At 43.3% G+C, this 23992-nt stretch overlaps 2 protein-coding genes across 2 annotated transcripts in view; both read left to right on the forward strand.

The window, feature by feature from the left end:
• The first annotated feature begins 6883 nt into the window (after nt 1-6883).
• On the forward strand, nt 6884-15254 carry LOC112265659 (WSC domain-containing protein 1-like). The gene is made up of 9 exons (XM_024443187.1): nt 6884-7227; nt 10246-11057; nt 11275-11389; nt 12600-12784; nt 12968-13089; nt 13254-13428; nt 13655-13819; nt 14022-14222; nt 14426-15254. Exons 2-9 carry the CDS (start codon nt 10628-10630, stop codon nt 14776-14778), a joined length of 1746 nt encoding a protein of 581 aa, XP_024298955.1. The 5' UTR covers nt 6884-7227; nt 10246-10627; the 3' UTR covers nt 14779-15254.
• A 6010-nt stretch (nt 15255-21264) lies between these two features.
• Nucleotides 21265-23992, forward strand: part of LOC112265660 (retinal guanylyl cyclase 2-like) — a 33849-nt gene continuing 31121 nt past the window's right edge. The window contains exons 1-2 of the mRNA XM_024443188.2: nt 21265-21866; nt 22065-22886. Of these exons, the coding sequence (XP_024298956.1) occupies nt 22142-22886 (745 nt within the window). The 5' untranslated portion in view covers nt 21265-21866; nt 22065-22141. The remainder of the gene's footprint in view (nt 21867-22064; nt 22887-23992) is intronic.

Below are 23992 nucleotides of genomic sequence, written 5' to 3' on the forward strand. Positions count from 1 at the left end.
CTGAGCTGACAAGGTAAAAATCTGTTGTTCTATCCATGTACCGAAAACGTGGATGTTGATTATGGCAGCCCCCCGCACCTCTCTGATTCAGAGGGGTTGGGTTAAATGCTGAAGACCCATTTCAGTTGTACAACTGACTAGGTCTCCACCCTTTTCTCATATTACATCATTTATGCGGCAACATACAATACATTTTTGGACTCACCTTGTTGTACTGTGCTCACTTGAACAGGAAGGTGGCGCCTTGGTCCTTCGTGGGGAAATGTTGTCATCAAACTTTGTCATCAAAGTCTGGCATTCTCTGGATTTAGGGTGCTTTCAAGACAACCGGGAACTCGGGGGAAAAAAAGGTTGAATCATGTTGACGTCAGTGATCTTCAGGTTGTAGCTATAGAAAGAGGCTCGAGTTCCACATTTACAATTCCTAGATGGATGAAAGTTCAAAACGTATTTTCCCAGGTGTAGCTCGTTTGTCCTGAGGTCCCAGTTGTCTTGAACTCACTAAAGGCCAATTTTGCAGTTCCAAGTTAACAGTTGTTTTGAGCGCGGCACAAAACATGCTTTATTGACAGCATGGCCAATTTTGAATGTTTATAATTTTAAACTAGGATAAGAGACCCCTAATCTTAGACTTGGGACCACACAGCCACTCCACTGAATAGCAGGCTAATGATTGCTTTGCAATACTTGCAGTTAGCCACACTGATTCCTTCCAAACCACTCATTGTTGAATTTGCGACTTCCAACTTGTGTAATGTTTATGTCCAATGGCCGATGAGCACCGATACGTTTTATCTATAATTGTGACAAGGATTAAAAAGGATTTGCGAGTAGATTGTCGACTTGATTCATGATGATGACTGCTAGCTAAGATTTTGAATGTATGATGTTGACATGATCATTCCGATCAAAGCTACTGTAGATATAATGTGATTTGACGTAAATTTATTTGTAGCACCTCTATTTCAGTCTTTTGGTTGTACTCAATCTCTGACACTAGCACCTCTATTTCAATCTCGGAAAATGTTTATTTTTCAACTTTTTGGGGGGTTGCACCGTTGTAGGGTATTTCATGATACGGCGTTGTATGTTCTCCATAGGTTTAAAGGGATGATTTTGATCATATATGGTGTTATGATCATTTAGAGAAGGATTAGACCAAGGTGCAGCGTGGTAGGCGAACATCTTACTTTATTTAAAATGAACACCGACAAACAACAACAGAATACAAAACGAACGTAAAGTTCTGCAGGCTACACAGCACCTATACAAAATCAAGATCCCACAAACTAAGGTGGAAAACAGGCTGCCTAAGTATGATCCCCAATCAGAGACAACGATAGACAGCCTCTGATTGGGAATCATACCCGGCCAACAAAGTAATAGAAAAACTAGAATTCCCACCCAAATCACACCCCGACCTAACCAAATAGAGAAATAAGATCAGGACGTGACAAGTGGTTAATTACAGACATTTCAAATACAAATAGCCAAGGTTGTGCATGAGCACTGAGGCTGAGAACAATTGGTATTTATCAACAATTATCTCCTATCGCTGTATGTATGACACTCATAGGATTGATAAATCACACTTTTTCTATGCTTACGAACATTCTAAATTCCATTGGTCAGTAGTATTTTTGAATAGTTTCTACACAATATTGATAAATGAATCCCCAGGCTTTTTCTTAAGTGGATCTAACAAGCAGAACAATTCCCATGACAGTGTCCAACTCAGCAAAGAGAACCAAAGTAGAGCTGGCAGGATGAACACAGTAGTGTTGGAAACAGCTAGGTGGTCATTTATTTTATTCATGACAATCCACAAGATATATACACATTTCAAGTTTTTTTCCCAGAGGTAGCAGCTACCTTTCATGACAGGAAGAAAGCAACCCTGGTCATGTGATGACTCCTGGACCTTTTCCATCATAGTCTCTCAGGGTATCCCCCCACAGCCTTCTCTCTCTCTCTCTCTCTCTCTGCCATGTCCCCTTGCCATGTCTCACTGCTTGAGTGAGCCAGTGAAGTGAGAGTGTCAGTTGTCAGCGAGTGCGGAGCTCTGAGCCAGTCAGCTAGCTCTGAGCCTGTCACGACTTCCTCCGAAGTCGGTCCCTCTCCTTGTTTGGGCGACGTTCGGCGGTCGACGTCACCAGTCTTCTAGCCATCGCCGATCCACTTTTCATTTTCCATTTGTTTTGTCTTGTCTTCCCACACACCAGGTTTCAAATCCATCAATTACATGTTGTGTATTTAACCCTCTGTTCCCCCCCATGTCATTGTCTGGTATTGTTTATTGTAAGTGCTTGTGCACGTTATGTCAGGTGTACGTCGGGTTATGTACCCATTTATTGATTGTTCTGTTTTCCGGTGAGTTTTTATTATTAAACTGGAAATACAGTTTTTGCTCTCCTGCGTCTGACACAACTGCCGTCAGTACGCACCCCTTACAGAATACCGGAACCAACTTGTGGAGTCAGCAGGAGCAGGTACCCCGGGTATAGGGGTGGAGGAGTGCGTCCAGGAGCACGCAACAATGCTCCACCATCTTGGCACCGCCAAGGACCGCGTTGTCCAGACAATGGACCGCTGGGAAAGACAGGGAGTTCTCCCAGCGCCTCCATCAGCACAGCTGGGTTCTCCACTACGTGCCCCTCCTTCTCCTGGTCCCAGTGGGATTTGTCTCTCCCTTCTCCAGGAATATGATGGGACGGCTGCGAACTACCAGGGGTTCCTCTTGCAGCTGGACTTGTACCTGGCAACCGTCCACCCGGCTCCTTCGGGCCGTGAGAGGGTGTCCGCCCGCGTCTCGTGCCTCACTGGGAAAACCCTGGAGTGGGCCAACGCCATGTGGAGAGAGGGAGATGGGGCGTTGGACCAGTTTGAGGAGTTCACCCACCGCTTCCGGGCAGTCTTCAACCACCCGCCCGAGGGTAGAACGGCGGGTGAACGCCTATTCCATCTGAGGCAGGGGACGAGGAGCGCCCAGGAGTTCGCCCTGGAGTTTCGGACACTGGCTGCCGGAGCGGGATGGAACGACAGGGCCCTGATAGACCATTATCACTGCAGTCTGCGCGAGGACGTCCGACAGGAGTTGGCCTGCAGAGACACCACCCTCCCGTTCGACCAGATAGTGGACCTGTCGATCCGGCTGGATAACCTGCTGGCTGCCCGCGGACGTTCAGATCGGGGTCTGTTGGTTCCACCCCCCCCGCACCCTCTGAGCTCTGAGCCAGTCAGCCAACTTCGAGCCAGTCAGCCAGCTCTGAGTCCTGCCCTGCTGCCCTGAGACCATGTCAGTGGAGGAGGTGACAGCTCAGGCTTCTCCGTAACCAAGCACAACCCTCACATCCCGACAAAGTCGCACAGCTCTCTTTCCTCTCTCTGTCTCTATGAGTCAGCTGGTCTATGAAATGGCTCCATCTGAATGTCTCTATAACGATAAATCTCTGTATAATCTAGAATCAAAGCAATTGTGGGGTTGAAAGGGGGATGAGTATTTGAACTAAGCTCTGAGTGATTTCAGGGAGCTGAATGATGTCTTCATTATCTCAGCATATCTTCATCAAAATAAATGTGACACAATCAGATTCGTTATAGTTTCTTGATCCAGAGCCTCAAATCCATTATGTCACAGTAGAAATAGAAATTAGCCTGCATTACCAGTGTCCAGACTAATAACTTCATTAATGCTGGATCAACAACATGGACACATCTATCAGACTAAGCCAGCTCCACTAAAAGCAGCATTCATCTCCCCCACTAATGAGAGGTACATGTAATAGCAATTTATAGCAATGTCATTTCATCTCATTGCAACTAATGTGTTTACCAGCAAAAAATGTAAAGCTAAGTAACAAGGCACCATAAAACAAATTGCATCTCTGGCCCGCATGCCAGAGTTTACAAATGATAGTCATCAAGCAACAACAAAAACATTATTTGCAACGCACCCATCCCTTTTACATTTTAGATTATCCTAAACAAAACATTACACTAAGAGTGCAGGCCAGGCAGGCAGTGATGAAACAGAGTCTGAGGAGAAGAGTCTAAATGGCAAAATTAGAGCATGGACTGAGGCTGTATTTTTCAAGTATCCAATCACTCAGCTCCGTCCAAGTGACTGCTCTATGGTCAAGTGAGTGTGGAAAGCTGACTAAAGTTCAGTTCCCCCTTCGCCCTTGGCACCAATAGACAGACATATCGCTCTTGGCTCATTGTATGATAAAAGGCCAACTCAAGCGACACTGTTTCAATCCATCCCTGCAGGTAACTAGAGGGCAAAAACTCTCCCTCCCTTTCATTCCTGGCGTGTGAATGTACTCTGACTGAATGCAAACAAAGCAAGTGGAAAGGGCAGAGAGAAATAGCCAATGGATGCTAACAAACATGGAGGTTGAGTGAGGAGGGTGGGGGGTGGGGGTGGGGGGGTGGGGGGGGGTGGGGGGCTAAAAACAAACATAATAAAAACATATCCTGTAACTCCGAACTGCCACGATATGTCAACTCCTGACATTTCATATAGTAAAGGAGGTCAATGTTGAACTGAGTCAGCCCTGGATTCATTCATTACTAATATGCATTGCTTCATTCAGTTTAGCCCCTGGGGATAAGCTGATTTGTATGTCCGGACCAGATGACAAACACATTATCTTGGACATTACTGCACGGCAAACTGATGAATATATCTGTCACTGGCAGGCAGTCCGTGTACAGACTAGAGTCAGATGCATTGTACTCTATTTGCTTATAGACGCTAATATAAAGCCAAGGAAAGGACACAGGAATGTCATGCTATAAGCCTTTGTGTCTTATATCCGTGTTATATATGCAGCCTGCATGCATGGATGGTAACCTGTAGTGTATAGAAGGTGTTAATCCAGACCCAGGGTGAGGTATAGTCTACTTTACAGAGGCCTCCTAACATTAATCCTCTTTATCCCCTGGGCCCAGTTTTTCTAAATGTATCTATCTGAATTTCACCCATCGGAAAGGATTGAATGCATAGAAATTGAATGAATAGAATAGACGAATCATTGAATTGAATGGGGACTCCCATTCTATTTGTTCTATTTCTATGCATTTAATCCTATTCGATAGGCGAAATCTAGTTAGATAACTGTAGAAAAACTGGGAACAGATCTCTGCCTCTTGATTTAATTAGAACCCTTAGAGTTCTGGAGAGTTCATTCCAGCCTGGGGTACATCAGGAGCTATGCTAATTCTCTGTCCCTGCGACAGTTATAGGGTTTTCTCATCTGCATCAAGGGCAAAGCAGAGGCATCCATTAGCATCTGATATTAATTAGGTTTTATATGACTGCATACCTCTGTCAAGACTGTGGTCGGGGCCAGGCAGCGTCAGCTGTAATTACAGTACTTGTAGTTTGCATGGTGTTGTGCACATTGACACAAGGCACTCTGGGTAATAAATGAGCTTTTTTGTCGATATGAGCAGAATGACTGTACAGTGTGAAATGTAAGTGTAAATACGAGAGCTTCTCCAAAGGCTCAAGATAGCATGAAGGTCATACAGCATGAAGCTCATATACCCATGGGAGAGGTGTGTGGGAGTTTGCACTGCAGTGACGATCTGTGACGGATGAGATGTTTTACAGTAATACTTCACCTGCTGTTCTATACAGAGACCCTTTCCGTGTGTCTGTTTCTAATTAGGAAAAGTAATCAGTGTGTTCATTACGACCCAACCACACAGGGATGAACTAGTTCCATCTAGCAGGGGAGACAGGGAGCAATGGCCAGAGCTGCAGTGTGATGCTCTATCTGATCAGTACTATGACTATCCATTTCTAATTGCGCTAAGACCTGTTCCTTCTCCAGCCACTATATTCTCCATCAACAGTAAAACCAAGCCTATTGATTAGCACCAAGCCCACTGTAGAATTCAGTTAAACAATCATCTGGTGTGTGTGTGTGTGTGTGTGTGTGTGTGTGTGTGTGTGTGTGTGTGTGTGTGTGTGTGTGTGTGTGTGTGTGTGTGTGTGTGTGTGTGTGTGTGTGTGTGTGTGTGTGTGTGTAGAGAGAGAAAAATAACTCTATTTTATTCTCCTCTGTTTTTCAGGTAAACAAGTGAAGCCAGCAGAAAGTCTTCCCTCTCCTATGTCCTAACCATTCTCATTAACAGGTCAGTCAGGCTGTGTTTACACAGGCAGCCCAATTCTGATATGTTTCCCACTAATTGGTTTTTTGACCAATCACATCCAATCTTTTCACATCAGATCTTTTTCAGAGCTGATCTGATTGGCCAATAGACCAATTAGTGAGAAAAAATATCAGAATTGGCCTGAACCTAGCCTAATAGACTAGCACTACAAACTGACAATGTAGCATCCACAGCTGCACCCCTTCCACCCCGTTTGTAATTTCAGGCTTAGCGCTGATCTCATTGATCCATCGATGTCATAACACCGATGCAGCTGTTGGAGTCTCATATTTCAAATTCAAGCCACACATATTCCCTTGCCATCGGAAGCTTCCAGTCTACAGCAAAAAAAGATCAGAAGCCAATCTCTATTTTCACCGATATTTCACAGACATTAATAATAGGTGTCTGTAAAACCAGGGGCACCTATCTAGAATCACAGTATTTAAACAAATTAATGACAATGTTCCATGATGGAGCCTAATTGATATCACAATGAATGTGATGACAGAAAGTAAATATACTTTTTTTTAAATGTTTGATATGATTCTTACAAATAATGTAAATATTATCGAATGTAATAGAATGAAGGATTACGCTGTATTAGGCAGACAATGTGGAAAACGTGCACAGTGCACATCGAACCCCCAGTGAGCTGTGAGGAGTATCCTTGAAGAGCATGCGCTCTGTATCCCTGTCTCTGTCCGGTTAAACAGTTGGGTCTGTGCGCGAATAGAGACAAACGTGATGCTGCTCTGCTGTGTGTGTGACCGAGGCGACATGGCGAGGATTAACATATTGGGATTAATGTTTTTATAATGACTTCGCGTTAGAAGGCATTACATGTGAAAATAAAAAGAATGAGATGAGGCCGACGAAGAGACATAAACATCGCCACATACAATGATGAGCGCCAATTCGACTCAGAAACACTGAAGGACTGAACACTCGGATGCCATTTATGAAGGATGTGCAGAATTTGTTTAACCTTTGTAGCTTTTGTTAATGATTCGTTTTTCATTCGTTTGTTTTAGCCTAGCCTACTATCGAGATACTGGCGTTATGGTAAGACCTATAGTATGTTTGTAATTGTGGAGCTGTATTGATTTAGGAATTATTATATGTTGATGTTCTAACGTGTTAATAAGTCATTTGTGCATGGTCTAACCCGTGAACTTTTTAGACTACTGAAAGGCAATTGAAAACATAGCCTCAAATGTGACTTTGGTGATTTAAAAGGGTTGTTGTAGGTTATTGTAAATTGATGTGATGCATACATAATGCATCGAGGCCATGCGAAAATCTACATGATGCAAACAAGTGGAATTATAGATAGTAGATTGTTTTTGATCAGTTGAAATTTAACCTATGATTTTTTGGCAAATCTTTCCCCATATAAAGGGTCCCACTTTTCCCCAACTTATAATGGCATTTAGAAAGGGCTCCACCACATAGTCTCAATTCAAAACCAATTTAAATATGATACAACATCGAAGTTTGAGTCCTTATTGGTGCTAGGTTGATGCCCAAGACACAGCAGATCATTACATAGCCCTCAGTGGAGAATGTCTCCCTCTGTTTTCTTTCCACAAAGACCAAGAGATAGACCCCCCTCTCTTGTACGCACACATGCACACACACACACACACACACACACACACACACACACACACACACACACACACACACACACACACACACACACACACACACCTCTCCATCCAATCTAGTATTGAATGGGGTATTCAGTGGGCTGTTTGTGTGAGCTGATTTGTGTTCCAGGGTGGATCACAAGCTACAGCCTCCTGGGCATTTGGGTTCAGCAGCTGGGGCCATGGTAGGAAAAGGGGAATGGTGGAAGGTTGCAAGGGAGAATGGTTGGAGACTAGTTGTCAGGGTTGGGAAAATGAATGTGTCAGAGGATCAGGTATTATGCCAGCATGCCACCAGTCACATGTGGAGTAGACAGAAGACAAACATGTCCTCCTCAAAGCCATAACTGGCTATATAAAGGATGAAGGAAAAAACAACAACTTTGTGCTATGTTGGATCATAGATTTACAAAAATACTCATCTTCAATACAAATTCAATAGAAGTCCCAGTAGGGGATTCATACCATTTCCAACATCAGCTATAGACAGATGAAGCAAAATATTACAACAGAACATTCTGTAACTGCAGTTAAAGCTTTCTGCTAAACACACTTGCAGGTATGTGTTCTTCAATAAATACACTACAAGTCTCGTTGCAACAGAGCTTGGTGCAGATACTCATTCTTTACACATGGATCCATTTTATTTCAGTAGTCAATAAAAAGGTGTTCAGGATGTGGCATTTGCAATCATTTTTGCAGCCATTTATTGAGTGTTTTTTAGTGAGTGTGGCTTGTTTATGGCTTGGCCCATCAATCTGGAAATGGAAATGAAAAACAAAGTGTAAATAATCCAAGATGTTCCATTTACTAACAAAATATTAATGCAGCACTACATATATATCCCTTTCTGGCTGGCTCTTAAAGGATGGGTAAGTGCCGGCCCTGAACCACTCTCAGGAGTGGCTGAGTGTATTCCACACAGGTCACGAATGCAGAGGCTGTCCTTGGCTTAGCATAGTCTCGGCTCATACCCTAAAATCTGGGTCAGATTGCAACAGTAAGGTTTATTTATTGGAAAAAACAAAATTCAAACTGGCAAAATGTACAAGATTGTCTAAGATGTGAAAGTAGGCTAAAGCATATGAAAGGGCGCTTACTCTAGAGCTCGACTATGTTTATGATCATCACCTCGTCTGTACTGCACCTGAAGACAGTCCGTGGGTTCCAGGAAGTATGGAGCAACATGAAAAGAAAAACAAAGAAGAGCAACTAAAGAAGTGCCTCAGTGCTTGCCTGGGGCAAGGCAGTTCCTCTGAGGCGAGGCAGTTCCCCTGAGGCAAAACAAATAAAATGTGTAAGAGGGAGCTCTGTCTGGCATATCAGGATATGAATTTGGATGAAAATTCGAGAGATTTGTCTGACCCTGCAAGAGATTTATCTTGTCCTGAAACTTATTAAGAGATTTGGCTGGTTTTTGGAAGGATAAATGTATCTGTCTGTAAAGACTCTCTTAGTCACGACAGTGCTTTATTGCCAGCCTTCCTATACTTCTTGAATATGGTTTTAAAGTTTATTCTCCATTTCAAAGTAGCCTATTTTGCATGTGATTAATGCCTTAAATTGTAAATGCTATACACAAAGTCCTGGTTAAAATGTGCTTTGTTTGAGAAATAATCTACATTCATTAGTGAAAGGTTTAGCTTTAAACTGCAGGGTTCCTATGTTTTATTAATTTTCAAGAAAGAAGATGCTACCCACAACTCAGTGTTACCTCAGTGGAAAACTGGCATTACCTCTATAATGAAACACAAGGTTTAAAAGTATTGTATGGCCCAGTTGAGATTGACGATTGCAATCTGGTTCCTGCAAACACAAGTATGTTATTGCTGAAAGGGAGGGGGTTGAAAAGCTGACTGAGCTAAATGTGTTGACCTCACACTGTTGGTTCATGTCAGAAAGTAATGGATTAGATGATGACACAGAGAATCTCGCATTGTGGGGGAAATAAGTCATTCTTGTAAAAAAAACGTAATGTCATCACTGGCTAACGCTACTAAAACTATTCTTTTTGTGAAGGAAAACTTGCATCTGCTAGTTACTCTATAAACTCATGAAAAGAATGTTTCTCTAAGCTTATTTCCATTCCACCCTGGTCTCCCTTGGTGTTGGCGAGAAAGAAAGCCACCACATGTCAAGCCTTTGTTTAGGACTGGGCCGTATTCCAAAGCTGAGTCTGAGATGAAGGTGAGAGGTTACGCGTACAAGAGAAGGATCTAGTTTTGAGACCATTCAGGCAATTGGTTGTGTGTCATGCATGTCAACTACGTATTGTAAACAAGTAGACATGGAACTTATAGTTTGCCAACTTGTAGAGGAGGAATTGGTGACTTACTTAGGCTCACCTCCTCTCCTTTATAATAGAGACATATACAACCATAACCACTCTGCCTCAGTAACACAATATTTCTCCTGTGTCTCCTATCTGTAGTTTCATCTTTGAGGATAAGAAGAGAAAGCTGAACCTTGACCTTATTCAGACTGCCTTCCATTGGCTCTGGAGAAGGTGGGCTGAATCATCCTGATTCAAGAGGCTGTGTCTTCGCATTACAGTCAAGATACGTACAGCAACAAGCTATGGAGCGGAACCTCTTGCTTGAGTGGATCATGGTCGAGGTACATCTAAGGACATTTAAGGACTAGGCTCCACCAACTCCTGATTCCTATTCCTCTCGTGGTGAGAAGTATTGTAGTCCACAATAATCGTATTGCTGAGATGACTAGACAAGAGAGTATGTTACTGAGATAGAATGGTTTACACCAGAGCTCTGTATATGTTTGAAGCCAGCGGCAGGCTGAAATAGAGGGGATCGATGGCCAAGCCCCTCTACAGACTGCAGCGTTTCCTCCGGAGGACCCAGCTGTTCCTGCTCTTCCTGGGTGTGGCCTACATCATGGCAGGGAGCGTCCTGCTGCTCCAACGGGCCAACCTGGTGGTGACCCAGCGAGGGGCCACCAGCCCTCCACTGTCCTCCCTGCCCTCCTTACCCTCACCACCCTGGACCCTGAGGATGCCACCCGTGAGGGTAGGAGGCTACGGGGGCAGGAGCTCACAGATCATTTCCAGGGGACAGGGGTACCAGCCTGGGAGCCCGTTGGATGACAGGACTGGAACACGCTGGCTCATGTCGAGGAATCTGGAGATCCGACACCTGCGGCGGCGCTGGTTCCACAGCCTGATGACGGAGAAGGATATGTCACAGGTGGAGAGGAGCACCCCCAGGAGGAATGTGCCTCAGAAAGGTACCTACCTATCCCAGAAATTAGGAAAATTATTCTCTGCCATTGAGAATGGAGATTCTGAAGGGCTATTGTATTCTATAAATTAGCTGTCTCAAGTTTTGGAGACATTATCTGAAAAAGTGGTTGGCAAAATGAAGTAACACAATGACAAATGACTTAACCTGTAACTAATGATTTGCTATTTTATGTATGTGTGTTTGTTTGCTCTCATGGCAAGGTTCTTACATGGGCTGCTTCCTGGACAATTCCAAGGAGCGGGCTTTGAGAGGATCTGTATCCACTGATTTCCGCAAAATGACCAGCACCATGTGCCAGGATACCTGCTCAGCGAGGTAATTGTCTCTCCATCCTGCCTCAACACACTATTATCAGATCTTTCATAACACAGGAAGTATTTCACATCTCAGGAGGAGCATATCATCAACATTATTGTAACGCTTGTCGTCTGGGGAAGGAGAGGAGGACCAGGGTGCAACGTGGTAAGTGTTCATATTATTTAATGAAATATGCAACACTAGACAAAACAACAAACACGACAAACAAACAGTCCTGAAAGGTGAAACAAAAACACTAAACAGGAAACAACCACCCACAAAACACAATGGAAAACAGGCTACCTAAATATGGTTCTCAATCAGGGACAACGATTGACAGCTGCCTCCGATTGAGAACCATACCAGGCCAAACACAGAAATAGAAAATCATAGACAAACTAACATAGACAACCCACCCAACTCACGCCCTGACCATACTAAAACAAAAGACAAAACAAAGGAACTAAGGTCAGAACGTGACAATTATATAACCCCCATTCCCCTCCTATAATCTCTGCAGATTAAACTGCACAGAATCGGTGTATCTGGAATGCACCCACAGGTAGGCAGACCATACAATTAGCATAGCATAGGCATAGACTCACCCGAGGAGTTCCACAATACTTTACTTGTATTAACTAGTAATGGAAGAGAGTTTGGGGGGAAGAGAGTGAGCACAGACCTACAGTTGCAGGAGCAGAGCACTAGCTGGTTTGTCCCAGGGTGAGAAATTGAAGCCTCCGAATTAAGGATGTGTGAGCAGAGGAGCAGTGAGGAGTGTTGTAGTCTCTGGTCTCCCAGGGAAGATGTTGAAGGAGTTGAGGAGGGGGGGTTGGAGAGATGGAGAGATCAGTGAGGGACTAGGGAGCGACAGGCAGGCAGACTGCTTCAGTCTCTGTCAGTATTAATTGTGCAGCAGAGCAAAGGGAGCGAGACATTCAGTGCTCCCCTAATTAACCCCTAGGGTTGAGGAGCGTGCTGCATTTGCATTGCTGTTGAATTCATTATTAACATACTGTATGTTCTCGTGATACACGTATGGTTCAGCATAGTTATAGACAAAGATTACTCTTGAAAAATAATACTTTTTAGGAAGTCAATACATGAAATACGTTTCTTTTACAAAGAACCAGATTATTTAGTGATTACGGATGTGTTGTGAATACTTTGTGAGTTGATGCTAACTTTTACCAGAGTTTTATATCTATCTGAATGTCATTTATTACAGTGGCTACCAGTTTGCTGGTCTGGAGTATGGGTCGGAGTGTTACTGTGGCAACCACATCACCAGCCTGCGTGTGAGAGACGAGGAGTGTAACTTGGACTGTAAAGGGGAGAAAGGCTCCCCCTGTGGAGGTGTTGGGCGCCTGTCAGTGTTCACGGTGGAGGATGTGCTTCCAGGCCAGAGGAGATGTGAGTATCAGGGACCTGGTCCAATCTAAGAGCTGGGGAACAGCAGGAGATTGAGTCAAGCTGATAAAGCATCGCATTCATTGTCAGGAGAACACACATCTGTTACACACCCACACAGACACGTCTAGGGCTCTGCTTACAGGGAATGTTCAGGTATGCAAACTACCTCTTCTGTGTTTGCAGACAGGAACGTGCGCTACCGCGGCTGCTTCAGGGAGCCTGAGAACAGCTCCTCTACATCTCTGGTCCATGTGCTCCAGCCCAACCTCACCTCCCAGTCCTGCATAGAGGCCTGCATGAACAAGGTTGGACCCCTAGGGTGCCGTTGTCAGGATATTACAGTATAACGATGCTTATAAATACATTGTTTCAGCATTTACGACGTGCTTATGAAGACTTTTTGAATGTCTTATAAACCCATTATACGTTTTAGTTTGTTTGAAGTGTGACCACATTTGCCTGGCCTTAGGAGTTTCCTCTGGCTATGCTGAGGAGTTCGGACTGTTTCTGTGGTTACGCTACTACTGACTTCACTCTCCATGAGCCGGCTGAGGAGGAGCACTGTTCACAGAGCAACACCACTGAGGCCTCCTTACCATCAACCCTCCAGCGCTTCTACCAGGTCTACCAGACACCTGTCCAAGGTAACACAGTCAGACAACCAAAAAAGCATTCTTCCTTCAAATCCAATACAGCCAACCTTGTGAAATAATTTTAAGCACCACTCCGGCATGACACCAAACTCCACTTTGCACCACGCAATTCCACTCAAGATGTTAAAATTGTGTTTCTGCAATTCAGTACGTTTCTGAGCAGACTATGTACAATTCCCATCCTGATTTAAAATGTTAAATTCCTTCTTTCTCCCAGACTCCAGATGCACAGAGAGGAAGTTCCTACCGGAGAAGTCCAGTTCATTGGTAGCGCTCTCCAGCTTCCCAGGAGCAGGCAACACCTGGGTCAGACACCTCATAGAGTTGGCCACAGGATACTACACAGGCAGCTACTACTTTGATGGAACCCTTTACAACAGAGGTCAGCTCCTATACTGTACAGCCACTTCTGTCCTTGGCCTGTTGTGCAGATCCAGCTATTTGCCTCAGTCCATAATAAATTCAAGATTTAAAAAAATGAAGTTATCATCCATACCCCTCTGTCTGGCTTGGCCTATACGGCCAATGACGAAAACAAAATATTTCCCATATGGTGTGTGTATCTGTGTCTTGGTGTTGTGTAGGCTTCAAAGGCGAGAAGGATTACTGGAAGAGTGGTCGGACCATCTGTGTGAAAACACATGAGAGTGGGAGGAGAGAGATAGAGATGTATGACTCTGTCATCCTGCTGATCAGGAGCCCGTACCGTTCCCTCATGGCTGAGTTCAACAGGAAGTGTGCAGGACATCTGGGATACGCCTCTGATCAGCACTGGAAGACCAAAGGTACAGAGCCAGCCTGGAATCTGGGTTTGATTGTGGCATGTATTAGTCATGTACAGTATAGTACACCAGCCAAAGTAGGAGATCTCCTGGGACCGTTTTTTTTTTATTGCAGGAGGGAGGGTCTGTGTGTCTGTCTGCATTGTGTGAGTTGACATTGTTCTTTCTGAAAAGTACTGCACAATAATATGCTCCCCCCCTTGTAGAGTGGCCTGAGTTTGTAGGCAGCTACGCCTCCTGGTGGGCGTCGCACGTACTGGACTGGCTGCGGTTCGGCCGGCGGGTCCTAGTGGTCCACTTTGAGGAACTCCAGACAGCGTTGGTGCCCCAGCTACGATCCATCACCTCCTTCCTCAACACCACAGTGACAGAGGACAAACTGCTGTGTGCCGAGAGCAACCAGGATGGACACTTCAAACGTTCCGGGGTCCGGCAGCCCACCTTCGACCCTTTCACACCCGACATGAGAGGACTGATAGATGGACTGATCCATGCGGTGGACCAGGCTCTCCGGGACAGCAACCACACAGGCCTTCCACTGGAGTACCTGCCCAGATGATGGACAGTTAAACTCTGATAACCCTGATCTCCACCTCGTCCACTACCCTGTCCCTCCTCGGTTTACACTGCCTTTTAGCTGTGGTGGCACGGATGGATGGGTACCACCTATCCAACCCAAGAGAAAGTGTTTCATATCAGGAGCGTGCCATGCAAAGGAAACATAGTCATATACACAGAGGCTATTCTCACAGAACACTTTCTATGTTTTAGAAGCACTGGTTTATCAAAGAACTGTCTTTCTGTTTTAGAATTGTTAGGCTTTTTGGGACATTGCCTCATTGGGGGTGAACTTATAAGTGTACCAAACAATGGAAACGGTTTCCTCTGTTTTAAATAAACTCTAAATAAATGGTACATCCTATAAGAACTATAGGCTACATCCTGTGGTTCAACCCACTTTTGAATTTTGTTATTGTGATTAAAATATACAAACTATATATTGGATTACAACATAATAAAGTGACATTTAAATTATTTAATGCAAGCAACGTCTTCAGAAAGGGATACTGTTGTAATATGAGTTAACATTGGAGTGTTTACAAGGTGGTGTTAATACATAAGCATAATTAGACCATAAAGTAACCGAATTAGACAAAATATACCACTATTCAAAAACTATCTTGAGGGATCAACTACACTACAAACAAGGGAAGTGGGAAAATGATGTCAGGTTGTATTTTGAGGGCTACATCCCCAGAGAGAAGAAGAGGGAGAGGGAGAGTGAGCAGGCCCATGACAGAATGATCTGTCCCAGCTCAAGAGAGCAGCCCTGGACAAGACCAGACATACAGTCCCAGCCTGCAGGTTTAGCTCAGGGAAGAGGGGCGAGTCTCTAGTCCTCTATACTAATCTGTACTGAGCTGATAAGCGCAGCAGCACTACTTGTGTGGGCGATGCACTATGTACCAGAGTGTCTGGATTTACAATTGTGTAATATGGCTCTCTATGGCTCTCTCTGTCTCTCTCTCTCTCTCTCTCTCTCTCTCTCTCTCTCTCTCTCTCTCTCTCTCTCTCTCTCTCTCTCTCTCTCTCTCCTCTCACCACTCACTCACTCACTCACTCACTCACTCACTCACTCACTCACTCACTCTCTCTCTCTCTCTCTCTCTCTCTCTCTCTCTCTCTCTCTCTCTCTCTCTCTCTCTCTCTCTCTCTCTCTCTCTCTCTCTCTCTCTCTCTCTCTCTCTCTCTCTCTCTCTCTCTCTCATATATTCGATACACTGATGGGAAATATTTTTGCTAAATGTTTTTTTGAAAAGAGATAAAAGTGATAGTTCAAAATACAGAACTACATGTTGTATTCCTTTTAGGCCTTATTACACAAATACACATTATAACGTGTGTATATCCTGAAAATAAAAAGGTATATTTAAGCAGAAACCTTGGGTATAAAATATTAACGTGGGATTCTGGGAAATGGGGAATACATGCTGAGCGCATTTTTCTATTGGGGGCCGAAGTAAGGTTGTTATTATCAGTGGTGTGTATTCATGTATGCCAAGGAAAGCCAGGCTTCCCAAACAAAGTACAAACAAAAGATACAATCTTTCTGTCTTTCATAATTTTCCTTCAATTCGCAAGAGGCTGAATGTATCTCACAGGAGAAAGCATCAGAGTGAGTGAACAGCGCCCCTCTGTCTCTCTACGTGTAGGCCATCTATCTGATGCTGTCTGGTCCAAACGAGTATGACATTGTTGCCACACGTAGCATTGAATGCAAGGGAAGCCAACAAGAATTTGGCCTCCCTTGACGAAAAATAAAAAATTTCCAATCAGTGTTGATCTGTGCGAGCTCAACTGTGAATGGTCGTGGCAGTGAAAAAGAATTGTGAGAGCATACGTCATTAATAGAAACAACTTGAATTGTTGCATCTAGTTGTGTTGTTGTCCTCCTGTGGCTATTCCTAAATTAGCCATGGATGGAGATTGGGATTTGGACTTGTAGTTTTACTTCATTCTCTGTATTGGCCAATGATTTTAACAGCAATTCTGATCCACCATTTATTCATACATTGTTGTGCCCCTGGCCTGAGAGGATCCAAATACAATATGCAGCTAGATGTAGAAGGCTAATGTTAACTAGCTAATGTTGCCCATGAATGGAAGTTAGGCTACCAGTAGTGAGCAAGCATTTTAGCCAGGTAGCCTAGGACAACATAAAATAAAAGTGTGTACTATATGACAGAGTGAAAGACTGTTTCATCAGCATGAAAGAGAGGAGGATGGCATTGGTGTTTCTCTACAAGTAGGGTGAGTCAACATGTTTTTCCCGCCCACACGCGCAAACAGAAACAGAACCATAGGGTGAGTCAACATGTTTTTTTCTTTCATTTGTATTAGACTAAGCATAGGTGATTTGATGATGTTTAAATGTTGAAGTTGAAATGGTGCTGGAATAGTGGAGGCATCTCCTGATTTCTTTGCGACTTGCGGTAACTCTGTGGTTCTAAATCAATAGTTGTTTAGTGGTCTGAAAATGTCTGAAACATTAACTTGCTTAACCATGCTGTACCACCAATGCCATTCAAGGCCACAGTGTCTCCCAACCCCTCCTGTCTCAGCCTCCAGTATTTATGCTGCAATAGTTTATGTGTCGGGGGGCTAGGGTCAGTCTGTTATATCTGGAGTATTTCTCCTGTCTATCCGGTGTCCTGTGTGAATTTAAGTGTGCTCTCGCTAATTCTCTCTCTCTCTTTATCTTTTTCTCCTTCTTTCTTTCTTTCTTTCTTTCTTTCTTTCTTTCTTTCTTTCTTTCTTTCTTTCTTTCTTTTTCTCTCACTCTCGGAGGACCCGAGCCCAAGGTCCATGCCTCAGAACTACCTGGCCTGATGACTCCTTGTTGTCCCCAGTCCACCTGGTCGTGCTGCTGCTCCAGTTTCAACTGTTCTGCCTGCAGCTATGGAAACCTGGCCTGTTCACCGGACGTGCTACCTGTCCCAGACCTGCTGTTTTCAACTCTCTAAAGACAGCTGGAGCAGTAGAGATACTCTGAATGATCGGCTATGAAAAGCCAACTGACATTTACTCCTGATGTGCTGACCTGTTGCACCCTCTACAACCACTGTGATTATTATTATTATTTGACCCTGTTGGTCATCTATGAACGTTTGAACATCTTGGTCATGTTCTGTTATAATCTCCACCTGGCACAGCCAGAAGAGGACTGGCCACCCCTCATAGCCTGGTTCCTCTCTAGGTTTCTTCCTAGTTTCTGGTCTTTCCAGGGAGTTTTTCCTTGCCACCGTGCTTCTACACCTGCATTGCTTGCTGTTTGGGGTTTTAGGCTGGGTTTCTGTACAGCATTTTGTGACATCAGCTGATGTAAGAAGGACTTTATAAATACATTTGATTGAATGATTGACTGTCATGTAACTAACTGTCTGTTACACGCAATATGTGTCGTGGACTTCACTGGACAGAAGTTGCTATCCGGTTTCATCATAAAACAAAGGTGTGGTTGAATTTATTCTGCCACTGTCTTCTTACTGTCTCGGCCTATAGGCCTATATATCACGGCTGTAAGGCATATGATTTGACAGCAAACAACACAATTATCACAACACATACAGTGTAGGTTGTAACATGGCTTGGCTTCCCCAGTGATTTTAGTCACTCACCGCTACAGGTTAATATTATCCAGTGCCACTTGGTGAAATGGAATGCTAATATACAGATTGGAGATTGGTATTGGTATGTGCAAGTCTGTTGTTTTTCCAGTCTAATGTACACTTGGCGCCATCATGTGGACATTAAATAATATTTTGGGATTATGGGATAGTTCTATCAAAATAGACTTTTTTCCGCTTATCTTGTCTGTGGTCGATTCACCATCGCCATACCACTACTGTGACTATGGAAGAATAAGCAAACGTTTAATCAAGAGGTTACTAAGACGTGTTATGTCTGAACCTGCAATTTACCTCAACATTAATAAATATATATACCTAAATGCTGTCCCAGGGACATCAGACCTAACTCACCAGTTCACATTCTCCTGTCTTTATCAGTGATTATATATAAAATCCACCAGATTGGGTCAGGGTAAGACCTATAGAGCATTCGAACAGGACAAGTAATGCACACTATAGCCATTCCATAGGCATACATTGTCCAGGTATGACAATAATAAATATTAGTTGTATCCATGGACTAGTTTTTGACAGAACTGCACGATAGAAAAGCATGTGTACACATTAATTTCATGAGTATGATTTGTGTGTGGTGATTTTGTATGTTTAGTTGCATGGTGTATTCTGCTGAGCGTCATTTTTCTCCCCTATTTCTGGCAGCAGGAGAGAGGTGTCAAGGTGTTGCATTTAAGAGGCTCATCAGCTTACTCGGGATATGGGTCAGCAAAGGTGGAGTTGCTTTTCGACCCACCTCCCAGCACTGTCTCTCTCTGTCTAGCTGTCTCTCTCTCTCTTTTTTTTCACTCGCTTTCTCTCTCTCGCTCTCGATCTATCTCTCTGTGTGTCTCTCTCTCAAACGTAAACACACTCACACACAGCCATAGCCTACCACCCAGGATTCAAATGAAATAGTAAAGGCTTATCTAGTCATAGGAGATAATCCATTATATTTATCCGGGTTCAAATATAGTAGGCCTGTCCATATTCAAATATATGTTGTCATGTCAAAAGAGATTCCCTAAAAACATGATACAACTTTTTCGTAGCAGGTTAGGATAATTAACGTAGCAGGTTAGGAGAATTATGTTAAGGTTAGGAAAAGGGTTAGGGTTAGCAAAAATGCTCTCCTGACCTGCCTACGAAAAGTCACTCGAAGTGCAGTGTTTTTAGCGAGTCCCGATGCCAAAAGCCAGATGTTTGTATCTAGGCTAGGGCCAATCCTCAAAAAGGGCTTTAGCTTTTGAAATACTCCTACCAAAGGTAGGATAAAACACAACTGTATTTTTTTTACATCTCTAATGTCTCCCATTTAGGATACGGATGGTTGTGTAAAAAAGTGCAAAACAGGGGCCAAGAGGAGATGGGCCACAAACTCATGTAACCCAATATTGCAAGATATTGCTATATTGCTAAAAATGTGATCTCATTCAGTGCTGTATGGTCCTGCCTGACAAAAATACATAGTTACCCATGTGTTTTGATGTTGTGGTTATTGTAATCATCTCTAAGGAAAACACCCGTTAAACTAGGTAAGTGCAGAATAAATATTGGCTGGAGGTGGTGGGGGGTTGTGGTTCATACATGCATAATCTATGAGCAGAATTACTGTTTTACCTCAATTAGCCACAAAATCCCTAGTTTGAAAGTGATTGTTTACTGGAAGCTGTGTGGCGCCAATTTCCCTACATTTTCCCCCACGCGGGCCAGCCCACTAGCAATTCGAGTTCCAACCAATGAGCTTTAGCCCCTCGCTATTTGAGTGACAACTGGCAATGCGTGGTGTAGTGTGAAATTTTCAGGGACCACTTTTGGCTAGTGGGCACTAGTTTCAGAACTACTGGCTAAAAAGTTTACAAAAGTACCAGAGAATATCTTTGATAGAGAACTTGCCAAGTCAGATTTGCTCTAATTCAGTGCTGTATGATCCTGCCTGACAAAAATACATACAGTTACAGGTTTTTTGATGTTGTGACTATTGTAATCTTATCGGATTTAAGTTAAACAAGTGGGCTGAGATGGTGAAAACGGTCATTTCTTTTCAGTCTAATATTCCTCTTTGGATTTTATATGTTTAGCCTATTGCAATTATGTTAGGGGGCCCCCCTAGAGTTGTCTCCAAATCCATAATGGAGTCCAAAATGCAATATGGCTGCCGCAATACCATTGACCCCTCTATGGAGAGATGAGATTCTTTTGTTTAGTTTTGGAGTCAAATATTTTTACACAACCATCCATTTCATACATGGGAGACATTAGAGGTGTGAAAAAATATGGTTGTGTTTTGATTGACCTCTGGTAGGGGTATAATTTTTTTTTTTTGGGGGTCCTGCCACTAGCCTAATCTGTCTAAATTGGCACTGGGTTCCTGAAACACGTCGTCAAAACAGCTGAAATGACTGACACAGGCAAATATTGAGGAGCTCAGGGGATACAGGCGCAGGGAAAACCCTTCGTTAACGTTAATTATTCCCTCTACACCTAAGAGCAAATTCAACTTAAGTGGGGGGCCTATCATTGTCACATAAACACATCTGACCAATTATTGTTCGGTGCATAGTGTTCATGCAACAAGCTGTCTCCATGGCAAAGGAAATAAATAAGTTATGTGACCCTAGATAAAATACTTTGTTTTTCATCTTCATCACTGTTATTAGTGCCAAATAGAAAACGTATAATTATATTTCTTTAGAGCCCTCTATTTAAATTCAAATGTGATTTTCTGCAGAATATAGGCCTAGGCTACTATCTTGACAAGGCGTTGTGCGAGGGTTATGTGTTTCTGAGACTCCAACGTACATTGACAATCCTCTTATAGTGTGCCTTACCGAATATGGATTAGGTCCGGGTGCAGCACCCATTTTGCCTACAGGTCACTTTGAAAGGGCTTTGATTGAATTGGCGTGGTTGATCTTGGCCTGCTATAATTTATAATATATATTCATTAGACATTGAATATAAATACGTTTTACATTGAAGAAAATATCGCTTTATTTTGCATGCTTTTGTAGTCTACGTTTCTGCAACCTGTTGAGCATCAGGTAACCTTTGCTTGTCAAGAAGGATACTTTACACGGATACATAATGTTAGTCTGTTTGATTCTAATGAGCTAACATTATAAGGTGAGAAAAATGTTACTTGTGTGTGGTGGAGCAGACCTGTGTAAGGTGCGCTAGCCTCTTCAAGCGCCAACAACAGCATGTAAGGATCTCTCCAGGGTGCTGAAGTTGACTGACAACGGCGCTCCTGAGGCTCCTGCCTCTGCCTCACTTTATGGTAGAGACCAGAAAGATAATGAGGTGTTGTGGCTTCAACTGGGCAACAGTATGATATTTCACATGAGTGAAAATATAGAGAATACTGGAATGGTGAGGTGAGGATTACTGCAAAAAAAACAGGAGTGTGAAAAAAAACTATCCTCAGACTTCACAGCTTACAAAAAGGCCAAAGAAAGCAATGGTAAGTGCAACATATTATGATTAAAGCTATGCTATTCAAGAGTGTCTCTTTGAGATAACATGCTATCAAATACAGTGATCTCACTCTCACATAGCCTACTTTGTGTTAACTTTATGCAGTTTATAAAACTTTGAAGTAGCCTAACCCTTGTTATAAATTATGTTAAAATTAATAGGCTAACCTAATCTTTTTTTGCAGGTGTTTTTGGTTTGGTGTATAATGCTTTGATGTAGGATCAGATCACAGCTCACCAATACGGATACTCCAGCAGGATAATGCAACATATTCCTCTAAATGTTAGAGGTGTGCTATGGGACTTATCCAACTATCCCTATGGCCCCATCTTCAAGAGCAGACATAGCCTTGCAACTCTGCCATTCTATAACTTTCTGCTATGGGTCCTGCTCGGGGTTTTGACGTTTCCATGCTGTGTCCAGTGTTTAATCTTCAAAGTTGGGGTCCTTGGGCCCTGGAACTGCGACCCGGTCTACTCCAAGGCCCTACCTGCGCTGGCCGCTAAACTGGCCGTGGGCAGGATAAACGAGGATTTCAGTTTAGATTTGGGCAGCAAATTGGACTTTGTGATCCTGCAAGAAGCATGTGAAACGTCTAAAGCATTGACAACATTTGTGTACTACGAGAAGATGGTGGACGGTTTCGTCGGACCCACGAATCCAGGATACTGTGACGCAGCCTCACTTTTGGGCAAAAACTGGGATAAAGCTATCTTTTCCTGGGCATGTATTAACTATGAGTTGGATCGAATCAAGAGCTACCCAACCTTCGCACGGACACTGCCGTCACCTACACGGGTGTTGTTCACCGTGTTGAAGTATTTCAGTTGGGCCAACATCGGCATCGTGTCTTCCAATGAAGATATCTGGATAGACACCGCCGGTAAAGTGGCCAACTCCCTGCGGAGCCAGGGACTTCCCGTTGGCATAGTAGCTTCGGCGGGAATGAACGAGACGGAGATGGAAAGCACACTGAGCAGAATCCAGGCTGCTGGAGAGATCAAAGGCAAGTGTTTTTAAGAACATATTTACCTTCTATTTTGTTATATTATGTTTTGTTTACTGAAAAGATACAAGTGAAATAAATGCAGGCTATGCTATCAAGCCTCACAAGACTGCTTTTTATTTTTATTTGATTTAACTAGGCAACAGAAGATCTGAGCCTGATCAGTTTAAAGGGGTAATCCACAGTTGAAACAATAACAAATCACTGAGGGATGGGGCTGGAGAACTGTAACCACTCTCAAATTCATAGAAAGAGCAATGGTTATAAGATATGATATCAACTTTATAGTTTTAACCATGTTGAGGCTATAAAGTGTTTGTTTACTTTGTTTACAAACATTGGAGTACAACAAGCAGTGGTGATTTTATCATGTAAATCTTGGTGGGGCAAACCTTTTTATGCATGTCAGCAAAGCCACTACACAACACTAAACAATACATTAATTGCATTATAACGGTGACCAAGGTGCCCCAAAACGGTTATGGCCTACATAAAGCTATCCCACCAGCAGAGCTTTCCTTTCAGCACCATGGAGTGAATCCTTACCACTGCTACACATGGCTATCAGTGGAGCCTTATTATTTACTGCCTTTTAAAAACCATAGCTGATATGGCTGACTTGCTTAAACAAATGTGGTTACGACTGACTCCTTGTGGATTTGTGTAAGTCGATAAGAACCACATTCTCCTTCAATAATAACAAACTCAAAAATGAGTTTAGACTTTTGAACCATACACGAAAATGATTACATTTATGTTCAGTAAGCTGAGCTAGGCCTATTTGTTCAGCACTTTCAAGTTGGACACCAACAAAAATTCAGATTATTATTTCAGATAAATTCAACAAGATGTTGAGGCCTTAACTTTACTCTGCTTTAAGTCACCACACACACATTTGTGCAGCTTAGGAGAGGTGTGTGAGATGGGAGGGTTGTCACTGCTGAGGCGGCACACCTGTGAAAGCTCAGCTGTGACATAAAGCCACTGTTTCCCCATTCAGCAAGAGATTCCTCTCTCCATGCATACCTTTGGTTGTTTCGTTGTGTCTTTGGCAGTTGAGACCTAATTTACTGACCTCCATGCCTCATCTGATTATTGTTGAGTGT

This window comes from Oncorhynchus tshawytscha, linkage group LG13 (assembly GCF_018296145.1).
Source record: "Oncorhynchus tshawytscha isolate Ot180627B linkage group LG13, Otsh_v2.0, whole genome shotgun sequence".
In the NCBI taxonomy this organism is placed as follows: domain Eukaryota; kingdom Metazoa; phylum Chordata; class Actinopteri; order Salmoniformes; family Salmonidae; genus Oncorhynchus; species Oncorhynchus tshawytscha.